Genomic DNA, 19,039 nt, shown 5'->3' on the forward strand with positions numbered 1-19,039 from the left:
ACGTCAGTGACGTCCCATGCGTACAACCATAGAGACGCGGGAGGACCAGGAGGACGGCAGGATCATCGCAGGAGGACGCTCTCCGGCCGGGGCCTGGTAAGTGACCGGCGGCGCATTCTCTTCTTCTCTTCAGCGTTCCGGTCACCGCTCGACTGGTCCTGGCACCTACTGCTATGGTCCATAGGCCAAAGCAGTAGATTGTGACCCCGGGCCGGAGAAGCAGTGACTGGATCACAGTGGATCACTGGACTCAGTTCTGGGGGAACAGGGGTGGCAGTAGGGACCCCAGAACAGTCCAGGTCAGAGTCTAGACATGCATCCCATGGAGAGGCAGCAGGGACAGAGCGGGAGGCCCCCAGAGCCCAGGAATCCGTAGAGGGGCCCTGAAGAGGCATAGCTTGGAGGGCTCGTCAGCAGGCTTTGTAGTAGACATGGTCCGCTGGGGTTTAAGAGAAGCATAGCCAGCTATAATACATAGCCGGCATCTGCTGTGCACGGGACCAAACTCTGCTCCAGAGCCCACTCTATTTTTCCCCACGCCACTTCTGACATTGGTGTACATATGAATGTAAAAAGATGTTACAAAAAATTTTCATTACGAGTTGTCTGGTGCTAAAAAAAAAGTGAGTATTTTCTGTGGGTCGGCAGTCAGAAAGTGCTGATTTGTGATGACCGGACACTATAGAAACTGTAGTAATGGGGGTTCAACAGGCAACTGTCCCCTTGTTCTTTTAACCCCTTAAGGACTCAGCCCATTTTGGCCTTAAGGACTCAGACAATTTAATTTTTACGTTTTCATTTTTTCCTCCTCGCCTTCTAAAAATCATAACTCTTTTATATTTTCATCCACAGACTAGTATGAGGGCTTGTTTTTTGCGCGACCAGTTGTCCTTTGTAATGACATCACTCATTATATCATAAAATGTATGGCGCAACCAAAAAACACTATTTTTGTGGGGAAATTAAAACGAAAAACGCAATTTTGCTAATTTTGGAAGGTTTCGTTTTCACGCCGTACAATTTATGGTAAAAATGACGTGTGTTCATTATTCTGAGGGTCAATACGATTAAAATGATACCCATTATTATATACTTTTATATTATTGTTGCGCTTAAAAAAAATCACAAACTTTTTAACCAAATTAGTACGTTTATAATCCCTTTATTTTGATGACCTATAACTTTTTTATTTTTCCGTATAAGCGGCGGTATGGGGGCTCATTTTTTGCGCCATGATCTGTACTTTTTTTTGATACCACATTTGCATATAAAAAACTTTTAATACATTTTTTATAATTTTTTTTTAAATAAAATGTATTAAAAAAGTAGGAATTTTGGACTTTTAAAATTTTTTTTCGTTCACGCCGTTCACCGTACGGGATCATTAACATTTTATTTTAATAGTTCGGACATTTACGCACGCAGCGATACCAAATATGTCTATAAAAAATGTTTTTTACGCTTTTTGGGGGTAAAATAGGAAAAAACGGACGTTTTACTTTTTTATTGGGGGAGGGGATTTTTCACTTTTTTTTTACTTTTACTTTTACATTTTTTTACATTTTTTTTTACACTTGAATAGTCCCCATAGGGGACTATTCATAGCAATACCATGATTGCTAATACTGATCTGTTCTATGTATAGGACATAGAACAGATCAGTGTTTTCGGTCATCTCCTGCTCTGGTCTGCTCGATCACAGACCAGAGCAGGAGACGCCGGGAGCCGCATGGAGGAAGGTGAGGGGACCTCCGTGCGGCGTTATGAATGATCGGATCCCCGCAGCAGCGCTGCGGGCGATCCGATCGTTCATTTTAATCGCGAACTCCCGCAGATGCCGGGATCTGTATTGATCCCGGCACCTGAGGGGTTAATGGCGGACGCCCGCGAGATCGCGGGCGTCGGCCATTGCCGGCGGGTCCCTGGCTGCGATCAGCAGCCGGGATCAGCCGCGCATGACACGGGCATCGCTCCGATGCCCGCGGTTATGCACAGGACGTAAATGTACGTCCTGGTGCGTTAAGTACCACCTCACCAGGACGTACATTTACGTCCTGCGTCCTTAAGGGGTTAAGCAAGCCTGAGTCCTTTTCAAAACGTTTTCTAATGCCAAACAACCCCTTTAATAACCAAAGAATAAAGTTAACATGTTGATTAAAGTCATAACAAACCTCAACATTAAATAGAATTTTGTTTCCTTCCATCCCACCCAATAGTTTATATGTACTCAAGAATGGTGCCATTAAAAAATCTCATGCTGCAAAAACAAAACAAAAAAATGACTATGTGAGAACTTGCTTTGAATCTTGGCACTGGAAGCCATTTTTTCATTAATGACTCCTTAGAGGAGGGCTGACAGAACGTTATACAGTATAACTATGCACCAGCAGCACTTCTGAGGCATGGCGGGTGGCAACACTGGAATGAAGGTGATTTGGTATTGTTAACAGATTCCTGTTGCGCCAGTTTCTAGGCAACAACCTGACATATTCAGGTGCTGCTTTACAAATAGAGGCTGTACATTTTTTTGGCTATTACAGGTTATAAACAGCGACTATAAAACCATTTGTTGGATTCTGGAGGAAATTTTCATGAATACAGTTAAATAATAAAAAAAAATTGTATTATTCACCATATGCAGATTGGACCTTTGAAGGCTATGTCCACCTTCACAAACACAAAATTTTCATTCTCTCAATGGATAAAAAATATAAATTTAATCAACTTTGCAACATGTGTTAATTCAAATTTCCTACAATTTTGTCCTGCAACTTTTCTTGCAGATTATGCATGTCCACAGTAACAGACAATGAGTAAACTCTGTGTAGTCTTATCCTTCATCATGTTACATTTTCTGTCCTCTACATATGGTTCACCTATCAAATCTACATTAGCACAAAGTAAAAGGACAAATTTTGATACCATAGAGATGCTTGGCCTGTATAGCAGCTGTAGAAAAAAAAAAAACTATAAGAAATTTTTAATTAAGATTAAGATTCAGCTGGTGCTGAATCTCCAGTTTCGGAAACTTCCGGATTTCCGGGACTGGGGACGTGACGTCATGCCACGCCCCCTCCATTCATGTCTATGGGAGGGGGTGTGACGGCCGCCACGCCCCCTCCCATAGACATGAATGGAGAGGGCGTGGTGGATAGGGGATAAAATGTATCAGCCCGGAATACCCCTTTAAACTCCCATAGAAAATGAATGGAGCAGCAGCACTCATGCGTGACCCACCTTTCAATTCTAATGGGAGCCTGTAGTTCCTGTTCTCAAGATCGTGGGGAGCCCCAGCAGTCGGATGATCACATAGCTATGCCCTACCTATGGATAGGGAAATACTTTGCAAAATGAAATACTCCTTTAAAGTAGCCTTTACCAGCATTCATCCAATGGCAGATGTCAAGGGAATGAAGGATCGTGCTGTTGGATGTCAACTTGCCTGATTGCTTTGTTTTGAGAGGAGATAAGCCACTGCCCGAAGTGTCCTGCAGCAGCTCTCTCCCCTCTCCTGATTGAGGACACAGTCAGTCAGCCATTTATGGAAGGTCAGAGGAAATATCTGTCAATTAAAGGAGTGTCTGATGATAGCTATCTCATGTGTATGGCAAGCCATGAGAGTGGAAGCTGCGGTAGACACGGTATTCTTTTTGACATCGCAGAGCTATTCTAAACAGTAACATTTTCGCAGTATACTTATGGTAGGTTGAGCATCACTACTGCGTAAACTATATTAAAAAGACATTTAAGATGAGGACTCCTTTAAGTTGACCACAGACAGGACATCAGTTTCTAAAATCCTTACATTTTAGGAGTGAATTAGGTATAAAAAAAATGAATAAATAAAAAAAAAGAGGCTACTTTTTTCCACCATATATAATTTTGAAGCTCAGACCATATACCGTAACCTAAATAAGTCTGAGCAGCAATATCACACACAGCCCATGGACAAGTGTGGCGGTGTCCCTGGAACAAAGCTATTGTGTTTTTTCTTATACACAGGAATCCACATATTTGACACAATACTGAATTTGGTTAGGAAATAATAATAATAATACAGTAATGACATTTATTTATAAAGTGTCAACAGATTCCATAGCACTTTACGGTTTTGGGGGGTACAAATAAAGACAAGTATCAGGCATTACAATATTACACACTTAATATTAGGAATTAGGTATTATAAAATTTATTTTAAAACCATTATACATTTGTACATTTATTTTTTTCATTAAACCACTAATTCTTCCCAAAATGTTATTATATATATAAATTATTATTATTAGCAGAATAAAAAGTAATATTGGATGCATTCATAATTAATTCTACATATTTTGTGATAGTTTAGTGTTTGCAGGCAATAGAAGCAGTCATTGCAGATGTATGATAAAATGTGGTTCTGGTTAATAGTAAATGAACTATAGTAAATAAACTATGCTATAGTTCAGTGTTCTTACTAATTATAGGCAGGGGAGAGGTTGATTATTTTGTCATTCAATAGGGTTACATTGATAAGTAAAGTAGCGTAGATCCTCCGCAAGCCCCCAACTCCCCCCACACACACACAAAAAAAAAAAGAGAAATAAAACACAAAACCATTTGGTTTTGAGATGTACAAAAACTATGCCTTTTGTGACTATAATCTGAACAGTACAATTCTCTCTATTTGGTATCAAGAGTTTCTTAGGGGTGCCAGATTGTAATATATCCTAGCTTATTGGACATTTATAGAACGATATAAAATATTCACTTAGAAATAGGTGGAGAATCTCATGACCTTAAAGGGGTATTCCAGAGGTCAAATAAAATAAATTGATGCCAGAAAGTTATACAGATTTGAAATTGCTTCTATTTAAAAAGCTGCTGTATGCTCTAAAGTAGGCTGTGTAGTTTTTTCCAGTCTGACCACAGTGTTCTCTGCTGCCACCTCTGTCTGTGTCAGGAACTGTCCAGAGCATGAGCAAATGTGCCCATAGCAAACCTCTCCTGCTCTGGACAGTTCCTGACTTGGACAAAGGTGGCACCAGAGAGCACTATGGTCAGACTGGAAAGAGCTACACAACTTCCTCTGCAACATACAGCAGCTGATAAGTACTAGAAGGATTGAGAATTTTAAATAGAAGTGATTTATAGATCTCTATAACTTTCTGGCATTAATTGGCTTAAATGGGCACTGTCACCAACTTTATTTTTTGATATGTTGTAGTACTTATGTACTACAACATATCTCTAATATACTTTTATTATTTTTTTTTCATTAAAAAGGTTTAATTTACATTTAAAAACCGGCCACTGCAAAAGGACTGAATTTGGAGTGGCAATCAGTCCTTTTTCAGTTGGGCTGCACTCGCTCCCTGCCTGTCAATCAGACAGGCGGGAGCGAGCGCATTGGCTCCCCGGCCACTGGCTGGGAGGCCACTCCTCCCGCACATCGCCGCCGCCGCCACCGCTGTCCCTGCACGCCTGCTGCCGGACTCTGCAGTAACTGCAAGTGTAATGAGGGAACGGGGTATGCGCGGGGCAAGGGGGGCGGTTGGGGGGGGGAGGAGTGAACGGGCTAGTGCCGTAGCGGGGGGGGGGGAGGGGAACGGGCTTGCAAAAAAAAAATAATTAGGATGGTGGGAGCTACCCTTTAAAACAATTTTTTTCCTCCCCTTTAAACGCTTACCGAATACAGCTTATACATGGAAATAAAAATGCTTTGACCACAAATAAAAATGTATTCAATTCATGGGGGTTATTTAAGATTTTAACTTATCACCTATCCACAGGAGCCCCCACTGATCATAACAGAGGTTCCTTGTTTCCCAAGTTAATGGGCAGTGCACATGCTTGTCCTCTGTTCTTTACTCTCTATGGGGTTTCTGAAGATAGCAGAGCACTGTACTTTGCTATCTTCAGCAGTCACATATGAGTGAATGCAGTGGTGGGTCAAGCATGCGGGCTGCTGCTCTGTTCACTCTAAGGACTATTAATCGTGGAGGTCCCAGCAGTTGACCCCACACTGATCAGATACTTGTCACCTATGCTGTGGATATAAATTCTGAAAACATCCAGTACTTATATATAGTATGTGCCTCCTTATGTCATGATGCAGTGGCAACCAATACTGAAATCTGTTTTGATCCTAGTGTCTAGGGTTCATGTGCTGCACTGTGTATTCGGGTTCACCAATCCCTGTCCGAAACCCATATGGCAACTTAGACCTATCTGTTTTGGTGTTATCGTTAGGTCCATGTGTCCGTAAAACCCGCTTTAGTTGGTCAAGGATTTCATAATCTGGAACAGCCAGGGTGTTAATATTAAATCCCATCATTCTGGTGATGGTCTCTCTGAAGTCGACAAGCTGCAGAATAGAGGAGAGATAAATGCATCTTAATGCTGTTCTTTCCCATTCTCTCTTTTTTTTTTTGAGGCAAGTAAAATCATCTCCCTTACATTTATCACCTTTATAATTAAACCTTTTCTAAAAACTCTTCACAGTTACTCAATCTACCTCCCTAAAACACCTCCTAATTGAAATTTAGGGGTTGGTTGAAATTTTTCATTTTAGTTATACTCCTTATAAATGCGAATGCAAAGCCCCTTCCTCCAAAAAGACATATCACAAGATCTACGGGACAAAAACCTTCTGTATTTCCAAGTATTGTATAAAGTCTCTTAAAGTTCTCGAGTACCTGCAACTTACCACTCCCCCCAAAAAAACTATTTAATGAGCATTTTTAAGAGTTGCTAAAAAGATACTAATGATTCCCTTTAATACACGAAGTGTACCTGTTTTTCTCTCCTTGCTACCTCCTCGAGGGCTCTCCTGGCGGTGTGCAGCTCATTAGTGACTGCTTCCACCATCTGCTGACACCTCACTTTCTCCCCTACAGACTCGTAGTCCAGCTCTGTTTTCAGGCTCACTACCTTTTTAGCAGCTTTATCCTTAATTTTCTCCAGCTTTTCTAAAGATTTACTAAGAAGTTCTATAGTTTTCTTCTGATGGTCGAGTTTCTCCTTAAAAGAGAAGAAATCGAGTTAGTGACTTAAAACGTTTCCACAATAAAACTTAAATTGTTTAAGGTACACAAACATGGTTTATTATGTTAATCTATCTGTATATTGGACAAGAAATGTATTCATTTTTTTTAGAATATATTTAGATCTTAGGAAGTATTTCAAAGGTTCCATGCCTGCTGTTCCACAACTTCTGGAACAGCTATACGCACACACCAAATATCCTTATCCAATCTCCATCATCGTGCGCATCTCCGTCAGGACAGAGGACGCGGTCCAGCAACATAAACAACCACGGAGCCCGAGCCTGCTGAAGCACACATGGGACAGAGGACAGGTAATAGCAGGGGATCAGAGGGAGAGTGGGGTTTGGTGAATGAGTAAATGATGTAACTCAGGAGGGGAGGGGGGGGCTGAATGATAATGGCACAGGGGGAGGGGGGGCTGAAATATAATGGCACAGGGGGAGGGGGGCTGAAATATAACGGCACAGGGAGGAGGGGGGCTGAAATATAATGGCACAGGGGAGGGGGGCTGAAATATAACACCACAGGGGGAGGGGGCTGAAATGTAATGGCAGAGGGGGGAGGGCTGAAATATAATGGCTCAGGGGGAGGAGGGGCTGAAATATAACTGCACAGGGGGAGGGGGGCTGAAATATGGCACAGGGAGGAGGGGGGCTGAAATATAATGGCACAGGGGGAGGGGGGCTGAAATATAATGCCACAGGGGGAAGGGGGCTGAACTATAATGGCACAGGGGGAGGGGGGGCTGAAATATAATGGCACAGGGGATGGGGTGGGGGCTGAAATATAATGGCACAGTGGGGATAGCTCTGAAATATAATGGCAAAGGGGGAGGGGGGCTGAAATATAATGGCACAGGGGGAGAGGGGCCGAAATATAATGGCACAGGGGGAGGGGAGGCTGAAATATGATGGCACAGGGGGAGGGGGCTGAAATATAATGGCACAGGGGGAATGAGGCTGAAATATAATGGCACAGGGGGGAGGAGGCTGAAAAATAATGGCACAGGGGGAGGGGAGGCTGAAATATGATGGCACAGGGGGAGAGGGGCCGAAATATAATGGCACAGGGGGAGGGGAGGCTGAAATATAATGGCACAGGGGGAGGGGGGCTGAAATATAATGGCACAGGGGGACGGGGGCTGAAATATAATGGCACAGGGGGACGGGGGCTGAAATATAACGGCACAGGGAGGAGGGGGGCTGAAATACAATGACACAGGGGGAGGGGGGCTGAAATATAATGACACAGGGGGAGGGGGGCTGAAATATAATGGCACAGGGGGACGGGGGCTGAAATATAATGCCACAGGGGGAGGGGGCTGAAATATAATGGCACAGGGAGGAGGGGGGTTGAAATATAACGGCACAGGTGGAAGGGGGGGCTGAAATAGAATGGCACAGGGGGAAGGGGGGCTGAAATAGAATGGCTCAGGGGGAGGAGGGGCTGAAATATAATGGCACAGGGGGGAGGGGGGATGAAATATAATGGCACAGGGGGAGGGGGGTTGAAATATAACGGCACAGTGGGTGGGGGCTGAAATATAATGGAACAGGGGAGAGGGCTGAAATATAATGGCACAGGGGGGAGGGGGCTGAAATATAATGGCACAGGAGGAGGGGGCTGAAATATAATGGCACAGGGGATGGGGCTGAAATATAATGGCATAGGGGAGGGGGCTGAAATATAATGGCACAGGGGAGCTGAAATATAATAGCATAGGGGGTATGGGAGGCAATATTATGGCACAGGGAGCATCAGAGAGGGGAGAAATATAATGGCACAGGGGCATCAGAGGGGGGTTATGTAATGTCACAGGGGAATGATAAGGCACAGGAGAGGATCAAGGGGGAAAGATGTGGCACAGGGAGTGATAAAGGGGGGAGGGATGAACTGGCACAGGATAATAGAAGCCGCATTTCTGATACTGATACTACGTTGTGCATTGTCGACGTGCAACGCCATGCATGCAGTACAGTGTCACCAAACTATGCAAGGACATCACCATTAACAGTTTGAAAAGCTCTGACTTAGGGGGTATAATTGTTTAAATGAGAGAACTACCTGATGGGGGTCATATCTATCTGGGGGCCTGTCTATCTACGGGGGGAGCTCTACCTAATGGGGGTAATTTCTATCTGGGGTTCTGTCTGGGAACCCTGCCTTTTTACCAACTGGGGGGACATATATATCTGGGGCCCTATTTACATACCAGGGGAGCCCTACCAACTTAATGGTGCAGGGGGGGGGGGGGGACTACCAACTTAATAGTGCAGACTTATTTATCAGGGACCCTATCCACCTAATGGGGTGACATACTGGTCTGTCTATTAAGTTTCTCTTAATAAAGACTTTATTTACAGACTATTTTGGTTGAAATTATTTTGTGTTCCAGGACAAGTAGATCGTCATGAGGAACAGGTAGATTGTGCTCAGTTTTATTCCCTTGGACAAGTAGTTTTTATTTTTATTTCCACACCCCCTGTAAATACATATACATTTCCTGCTATATCTTGCCTGGTATACTCCAGTGCCAACACCTGGGGGGCCCCACCATATTCTTTAAGCTTGCATAGGGGTTGTGCCTGTTACACAACTTAAAAAGGTTAGCAGTTTCCCATTGGGGACCACTACACCATTTACCACACTGTGATGAACATGATACCCTCTGCTTTTCTTTATGTCTATATAGATTTCATCCTCTGGGGCAATGGATGGTATAGGAAAGGTGTGATTAATTAAATTTCATGCATTTAGCATTCCCATATGGGATGGCTCTGGATCGCTGGACGCATGTGAGCCCAACCTATGAAATTGACCCTAGTGGCAAGTGATTAGCTCCAAAGACCCTTCCAAATGAGTTTGCCATGTGCTGGACCTTTCAGGCCTTTATTGTGTCTGAGCATGGGCTCAACATAGGATCATCTAGTACATTGATGAGCCAGTTCATCCTATAACTCCTTTCACCCAAGTCCCAGTTTTGTAGTTCATTCCCGGAAGTGTCTTATCTTTTTTTTCTGACACGATTAACAGACTAGAGTTGTAATTCTGACAGATTTTGCTGGGAAACACAGTCAGAGCTCACCTTTCATCCATTCATACAGCATGGCTACCATTGCTTAACTGATTGTATAAAAAAAAGTTGCCACAGCAGAGGCATAAACTGAAGCTACTAGTCCCGATGCAAAATCTGAAATAGGGTCCCACTTAACTAGTTCAATTTATGATACATGTCTCTTATTATCTGAAACTCCATATGGCACACCATGGATAGGGTGCAACTGCTACACCTTGTTCTCACCCAACCTTACCAAACAGATACATATAAGATAGTAGCAAGTGGGCCAGTACTGATAAGTGCAAAAGGTGAGGCTGGCCTTAGGTAGAAGCAATAGTCCTACATAGCCCAGCAGACATCTAAGTTCTAATTACAAAAGGTGCAGGGGGTTTTATAATATTTTTTTTAAGAGGTATAATGCTGTACTCTGAACACAAAGCATATAGTCATGTTGAAGCAGTTTATAGGGGTAGAATACGGTGACAGGTTCGTTTTAATGAATACAAGTGGACATCTCTGTCACTCATGATAGAAAATGTGGAAATGGTCAGCTCACAGGATCCCCAGCACGGCTAGTAACTCCAAAGTAGTAGTGTTACGCCGAGCGCTCCGGGTCCCCGCTCCTCCCCGGAGCGCTCGCAACTTCCTCGCATTTGCAGCGCCCCGGTCAGACCTGCTGACCGGGTGCGCTGCAATGTCTCTCTCAGCCGGGATGCGATTCGCGATGCGGGAGGCGCCCGCTCGCGATGCGCATCCCAGCTCCCGTACCTGACTCGCTCCCCGTCGGTCTTGTCCCGGCGCGCGCGGCCCCGCTCCTTAGGGCGCGCGCGCGCCGGGTCTCTGCAATTTAAAGGGCCACTGCGCCACTGATTGGCGCAGCAGGCTTGATTAGTGTGTTCACCTGTGCACTCCCTATTTATACATCACTTCCCCTGCACTCCCTTGCCGGATCTTGTTGTCATTGTGCCAGTGAAAGCGTTCTCTTGTGTGTTCCTAGCCTGTGTTCCAGACCTCCTGCCGTTGCCCCTGACTACGATCCTTGCTGCCTGCCCTGACCTTCTGCTACGTCCGACCTTGCTCTTGTATACTCCCTTGTACCGCGCCCATCTTCAGCAGTCAGAGAGGTTGAGCCGTTGCTGGTGGATACGACCTGGTTGCTACCGCCGCTGCAAGACCATCCCGCTTTGCGGCGGGCTCTGTTGAATACCAGTAGCAACTTAGAACCGGTCCACCAACACGGTCCACGCCAATCCCTCTCTGGCACAGAGGATCCACCTCCAGCCAGCCGAATCGTGACAAGTAGTAAAAAAAAACAGTAGAAGTAGCCAGTGGTAAACGATGAAAGTTTTATTCGGATCCCAATAAAACCGCATGAAAAGCGGGAAAAAGCCGATAAGACAACTCACAGAAGCGTGGACACGTTTTGGGTAAGACCCTTCGTCTAAGCGCGCTTTACCTTAGTGGTTGTCAGAGATATATATATATATATATATATATATATATATATATATATATATATATATATATATATATATATAGGAGTTCGGAATGGGAAGGGCGGAGTTCAAGACACAGTCTGAAAATTAACTCCTTCCATCCCATAGTGAAAAACACCCTTACAAATGAAAAAACATTTTAAGCCAGACAAGACACATTACTCTAAGGTAAATATCAGACGAGTATTTTCTAAAAACATCTGGAAAATCAAAAACACATATAAGGAGACAAGAAATCTTGCAAAAACTTTTAGGAAAACTCATAGGAAAAAAACTGTGAAAAAATGTATAGATGGAGAAACGTATCGCACATGAATGAGAAACTGTAAAAAAACAATAATGAAATATAAGAGCGGCTCTCAGGTTCATGCCATGGGGTTGAATAGTGCGCAAATTATGAATCCCAAAAACCTCTCTATTTCGTAGAAGTCTAACACGGTCACCACCCCGTAATGGTCTGCGCACACATTCTATGCCACAAAAAATTAGATCAGAAACATCACCATGGTGAACATCACAAAAATGTCTAGAGACACCGGAGATGTTCACGTGGTGCGGATTGCTTGCGGCTCGAATGTATTCCTGGATGCGTTTCTTAGAGGACCTATAGTACTGCGCACAAACATGGTCCTGAAGGTTTGGCAGCAAATATTGTACACTACATATGTAGACTGGCAATTTATGAAAGAACGAATGGGAAATATACAATTAGTGTTATAACCCATGACAACTTGTGTGGTGTGAACATATTTGCAAACCACACAGCGAGACAATCCGCACTTGAAAAAACCTTTGACATGTAGCCAAGCAGTGTTGGTCGTGTTGTCAGTGGAGAAAGCACTAGGAGATAAAATATTCCCTAAAGTGGGAGCACGTCGAGATGAAAATCTACAACTGCTTTGTGTGAATTTGCCCAGAAGGGGGTCTTGTGATAAAAAAGTACAGTACTTTTTAATAATCTTCCCTACTTCATGATAGTCAGCACTATATGTTGTTACAAAAGTAACTATCATCGTTGGATTGTCTATGTCCAATGTGTTTTTTATCTGAAGAAATAAGAAGAGACTATTTCTGTCTTTAAGTTGAACTTTGGACAGAGCCTTATTAATTAAATGAGGAGGATAAAAGACGTTCTCCCACCGCAATAGATTCACCACAAAACTGCTCTTCAGAGGAGCAGTTGCGTTTAGCACGGGTGAATTCACCCACAGGCACAGCAGAAATTGTGTGTCTTGGGTGACAGGACTGGGCCCTGAGAAGGGAATTGCCTGCACTGGGTTTGCGGTAGGTGGAGGTATGCACACAAGGGGTCTCTGATGTTAGCTGGATGTCAAGAAAAGGAGTTTCATATTTATTCCATGCAAATGTGAACCACAAATTAAATGGATTATTGTTAATGTAATCAATGAATTGTGTGACCCTAGACTGATCGGATGTCCAAATTATGACCACGTCATCCACAAATCTACCAAAATAGGCTATGTCTTTTTGGAAGGGGTTGTTATCACAAAAAATATAATGTAGCTCGCACCAAAAAACAAAAATGTTAGCAACTGAAGCTGAGACTTTTGCGCCCATAGGGGCACCAGTTTTCTGGATAAAGAAATCTCCATCGAATGAAAAAAAGTTGTGTGACAACAAATACTGCAATGCCTCAGTTATAAAGTTTTGTAGATTGGAACTAAATTTGGAGACTATGGACATAATATTATTGACCGCTAGGATAGACAAATAGTGTGGCAGAGAAGAGTACAAAGTTTCAATATCCAATGTGAGCCATCAAAAGGATGAATCCCATGTTATCTGGCTCACAATGGATAATAGATGTTGAAAGTATTTTATGTAGCTGGGGCACAGGGGCACCAATGGTTTTAGAACGGAGTCCACCCACTGGCTAAGGCGTTCATTTAAGGAACCGATCCCGCCACAATCGGTCTCATGGGAGGGGGGAAACGGTCCTTATGTACATTAGGCAGCGAGTGGAAGATGGGAATAGTGGGGTTAAGAACAAACATGTAATCATACTGCTTTTGTGCAATTACACCCAGCTCCAGACTGCAGTTTAACACTGCTCTCAGATCCTCCCTGAAATGGGATGTGGGATCCGAGTTTACCATATGTACTCTGATCTTCAAGAAGCTGTCTATTAAGTAAGCTATACAAGCCTGCATCTAGACACACCACCAATTTTCAGACTGTGTCTTGAACTCCGCCCATCCCCTTCTGAACTCCAATATATACCTGCCAACCACCAAGGTAAAGCGTGCTTAGACGAAGCGTCTTACCCAAAACGTGTCAACGCTTCTGTGAGTTGTCTTATCGGCTGTTTCCCGCTTTTCATGCGGTTTTATTGAGATCCGAATAAAGCTTTCATCGTTTACCACTGGCTACTTCTACTATTTGTTATCTCTTTTACTCAGTGCAAAATTTGGTAGTTAAATGAATACATCTAAAAGAATTGCCCACGCTTAAAAACTTTTGAATGAACGAGGTCTCACTCGAGACCCACAGCAATAGCTTGTAATAAGCTAGAGAAGTGCACCGCATCGCGCCCCACTCCCCAGCCACCCGGCAGAACCAACATTTTAAAGGGGTATTCCAGGAAAAAGAAATGTTTTATATATCAACTGGCTCCAGAAAGTTAAACAGATTTGTAAATTACTTCTATTGAAAAATCCTAATCCTTTCAATAATCATCAGCTGCTGAAGTTGAGTTGTTGTTTTCTGTCTGACAACAGTGCTCTCTGCTGACATCTCTGCTTGTCTTGGGAACTGCACAGAGTAGAAGAGGTTTGCTATGGGGATTTGCTTCTAAACTGGGCGGTTCCCGAGACACGTGTCATCAGAGACCACTTAGACAGAAAAGAACAACTCAACTTCAGCAGCTCATAAGTACTAAAGGGATTAAGATTTTTTAATAGAAGTCATTTACTAATCTGTTTAACTTTCTGGAGCCAGTTGATATATATATATATATAAATACATTTTCCTGGATAACCCCTTTAACTGCATAGACTTCTATAGCAAAAAGGTCAGATTTGATTGACAGCCGGGGAAGGAATGTCACTGCCACTTATAACTAGTGATCTCAGCGAGTCTCAGGCATTGGTCGAGGTGCAATTAAAACTTTTGACATGTCTGGCAACATGTCAGAAGTTTATTTTTTAGATAGAAACCCTTTAATATAAAATATTAGTAGGCCTATTAAAACTTTAACTGTTCCAAACAGTAACCATCCTCCATATCAGCGATTGAGGCTTGATCCTCTTTTTCAGTGGTTTTCACAGATGGTAATACAATTAAAAAGTGGGCATTTTAAGCCTAGGACACTGATGTCACCAAAGAACTATACCAGTTAAATAATACTGGATGTATGCTATTCATATAGGACTCAGATATTTCTTATGAAATGATAATCATAGAAAGTTATAAAAAAAAGTATATTTGATTCTCCACACAAAAATTCATTTCTGTCATTGTAAATATTTTAGTCTGCTAGAACAACCAGTATTAGATATCTATTGCAATGCAAAAAACATTTTTTTTTTCCAGATTTTAGTATTGTATTATTATTTGCATTAAACATAATTTTTGTATTTAGCTGATTCCTATTATTTACTTTTATACTTGCCAAAGCAAGTCTGAGGAGTTAATATATCATAGATAAATAGAGTAGGACTAGAGTAGGAATAGAGTAATAGCCCTAAATGAGGCTTCATATGCATAAGGAACATCATTATAGCAAAAACAGATATAGCTGCAAACCCTTATTCACTTTTTTTTTTTTATTTTACTTAGAAGATTAAAGGAAGAAGCAATATATAATTCCTCATGAAACTTTCCATAGTGGCGCGTTCACCTTTAGATCGTTCATATCGACAAGCTGAGCCATCAAGTTTTGATTAGCAATTTTTATGTCACTGAGCTGTCCCTGGAGTCTTTCGACCTTCTTCTGCAATTTTTGGGCTGTCATAGCTGCAGAATTTTCACTCAGGAAGGTTTGATGCTCTTTATCTTTTTCATGCTGTTTTATTTTCTTTTCTAGTTGTTCAATTTGTGAATTTTTTAACTCTAGTTTCTCCCTTTGGGAATTAACCTATAAAGATACAGTTTATTACTTATGGTTAATTAAAGAAGCAATCAATGGGTCAGTAAAGGCAAAAAAACAAACAAAAAACTGTGAGAACCATTAACAAGTGATACGGCCGTAGGTAGAACCCTAGTACATGGAACTGGTAAACAGGAAGGTAGAGGTAGAATTCACCATAGGACACATACTAAGGAACTAACAATGGTCTACAGATCAACAGTACAATATAAGAAAAAGTAATATATCTTATTAGACAAAAAAGCTTTTCTCCTGTTAACAAGCCTTCTCTCCTGACTGTCTTCCACTCTGAAAATTAGCTTAAATTTGTCTTGAGTCTGCTCAGTGTTTGTCCTGTAGCTAAATTAAGCAACAAACTACAAGCAATGCAAAGTCTATGGGGAGGGAGATGAAGGGGAAAGGGCCAGAAGACAGTGCGGGCAATTCTGTAAGTAATGAATGCTCACAGTTTTTTTTTTACCATGCCTTATAATCACTGGCTGCTGCTGTTTAGGCTGTGCACAGAGACATAGAAGTGCAGGATTTCCTCCTCTGTGTGTACAGTGTATGGCAGACACCATAGACCTAAAGCTCCACCCACCAGCTCTGGAATAATTCAAAAATATTGATTAAAGGGGTACTCCGCTGAAAACATCTTATCCCCTATCCAAAGGATAGGGGATTACATGTTAGATTGCGGGGGTCCCACCACTGAGGACCCCTGAGATCTCCAGGCAGGCAGTGGCGGTGTCCGGAACACAGAAGCTTGCAGCTTTGGCGTTCGTGACGTCACTCCACACCCCCAGTTCAGTGAGGGGGGTTAATATCAGCATGCCTCTTGATCTTGGACAGCAGAGAGGTTGGTGAAGGGGTTATTATCAGTACATCTGGTGAACCTCCGTACCTTCTTCTCTTGGCCAATTCAGTCCACCATACATTATGCATAGTGGCCCTTTCTTTGATAAGACCACCGCCATAGAACACTTTTCAATGCAATTTTGTGTGGTCTTCTCAAAGAACTTTCACTGCATTTTTGTAGTTTACAATCACTTTATTCTAGAATAATAGATGATGAAGGGTAGGGTTAAAAACGGTCTTGCCATGAATTAGAGAAGCATTAATCAAGAAATTTTTACTAAGAAGGTACACCAAAATGTAGGAAATAATGGGAGGAGGATATCAGCAATATTAAAGGAGGTATAAAATAAACCTCTTCTCACCTCCCAGATGCCTTTGGTATCCTGCTCAGAAAAAAAAATGTAATGATGATGTATGGAGACATATTAAAAAAAATTTAAGGAGAAATACAACACAAAATTTTTACCTTCCCTTGTGCCCAGGCTCCAAAAAAAAAAAAAAATCGTGGTCTTTAACTCCCCTTCCTACGTACCTCCGTTGCGCCGATATCGGCATCCCGGTCCTCCGGCACTGTTCGGCTCCCTGCTTCTTAGGCTCGGAACGTCACACTGCAGTCAGCTTATCGCCGGCCACAGTGGTAATAGGCTGAGCCCACTGTCATGTAAGGTGCTCGGGCCCTGCCTTTTCCCTGCTCCCCGGGCCCTTACATGACAGTACGCTCAGCCTATCACTGGCCGAAGTGGGACATTGCTGCGGCCGGCGATACGCTGACTGCATTGTGACGATCCGAGCAAGCCAGCAGCACCAGAGGAACGGGACACCGATATCGGCGCAACGGGGAAACGTAGGTAGGTCAGTTAAAGTGTGTTTTTTTTGTTTTTGCAGCCCTGGCACAAGGGAAGGTAAAAGTTTTGCGCTGCATTTCTCCTTTAATATATCATCTGTAAATTACCACATTTTGCTTCAATTTAAGATAATTTACAGGCGCTATCACCCACCATTGGTTGATATAAGATCCGCTACAGATACTCAAATGTCCATTTCCAAAGCAAATATTATTCATTCATTGTGGACTTGCCCAGAGATATACTGGAGGGAGATTTTAAAGACATTCAAAATAGACTCACATGTAGTGAAAGAGAACATGGCCTCCCATCCACAACTTGTACATTGATCTATTTGCTTCTCAGCATCATTTTAAAAACTAAAAAACTAACAGGTTGTTAACGTACCATCTGATCAAAACGTGCAAGTCCACTCGCCATGTCAAGGCCACTTTATAAGAGTGAGTCCCTAAACTAACACTGGCATAGCTCCAGGCGGCGACCATCGCCGCTACAACACCAAGACCGCAAGGGAGAGGAGTTGTAGATGTGGGGACATGTTCTGTTTCTTTTCACGTGAGATTCACTTGGTGAATAAAGTGATGAGGTTTCAATTTATATCTTCCAAAAAATAAAGAAAGAGGACTCCTGTTTAGTAATAGGATGGGGAAAATAGTTCTGAGATATGACTCATTAAAAATCCTCCTTGTCTTTTTTTCGTTTCCCACCCCTTCTCTTATCTATGGTAGCTTGTGTGGGTTTATGAAGCTGGTATTAATAATTGATAGTACTATTTTTGCGTTTGTATTTAAAGCAAATGGAAAAAAAAAAGTGTACTTCTGCAATCAATTTTTGACCATTTAAATGACCTATCACAGAGAGGATATAGTATGTCAACTCCCTGCACCATTCCCTTTCTGCCTTCTTCAGACATATAACACCAGAACAGAAAGAAAGGAAAGTGATGCTTAGCAACAAGGCCTTTGTACCTAATTGGGGATGCAACAGCCACTTTGCTTCCTTTATGGAGTATACATCCTGGTAGTATGTATCACTTGTGCTGCCATAACTTTATGTGGGTCTATAATGTGCCTCCAACTTTATGCAAAGGCACATAAATATGACATATCCCACCATAGCATCTGAAGTATTCTCTATTAGAATGGTAATGTCACATGTTGCTGCATGCATAATACATACAAGTCCAATACTCATAAAAATGGCAGACAACAGAGAAAAAGTCCTATGTTATGTAACTATATATGCACAACAGTTTAGGTCAGACAGCGCTGTAATCATTACAGAATATTGGGTCATTATTTGGGAAAGGGAAACATATCTGTGTCTATGGCTGGCATTAGAAATCTCATCATTACCTTCTTCTGTAGATTGTAGATAAGAGTTTTATTTTCGCTCAGAAATTCTTTATCCATCTTACAGATTTCATCAGCTCTGTTCAGTAACATGTCGTACTGTGACACAAGGCTCTCAGATGAAATGTCTTGGCTTATTTTCATCTTCTCCGCCAGCTGCAGTAAGAACTTCTTGAGCTATGAAAAACCAGAGGAGAACATACAAGTGTTAGCATAATAGTACTTCTGAGATCAGCCCTGGAGAAGTCTGCCTGAACGTAAGACAAATAAAAAATGTCATCTCAGTTTTTGGCCACCATTTTATAGTTTATATCA

The 19,039-nt window shown here is 42.3% G+C and overlaps 1 protein-coding gene across 2 annotated transcripts in view; it reads right to left on the bottom strand.

Moving 5' to 3' along the window:
- Nucleotides 1-5,534: 5,534 nt before the first annotated feature.
- Nucleotides 5,535-19,039, bottom strand: part of LOC130295049 (coiled-coil domain-containing protein 170-like) — a 74,942-nt gene continuing 61,437 nt past the window's right edge. For both annotated transcript variants that reach the window (XM_056545288.1, XM_056545287.1), the window contains 4 exons: nucleotides 18,728-18,901; nucleotides 15,442-15,678; nucleotides 6,775-7,002; nucleotides 5,535-6,346 (listed from right to left, as the gene is read on the bottom strand). In XM_056545288.1, coding sequence (XP_056401263.1) covers nucleotides 6,128-6,346; nucleotides 6,775-7,002; nucleotides 15,442-15,678; nucleotides 18,728-18,901 — 858 coding nt within the window. In that variant the 3' untranslated portion in view covers nucleotides 5,535-6,127. The remainder of the gene's footprint in view (nucleotides 6,347-6,774; nucleotides 7,003-15,441; nucleotides 15,679-18,727; nucleotides 18,902-19,039) is intronic.

This window comes from Hyla sarda, chromosome 11 (assembly GCF_029499605.1).
Source record: "Hyla sarda isolate aHylSar1 chromosome 11, aHylSar1.hap1, whole genome shotgun sequence".
NCBI classification, from domain to species: Eukaryota; Metazoa; Chordata; class Amphibia; order Anura; family Hylidae; genus Hyla; species Hyla sarda.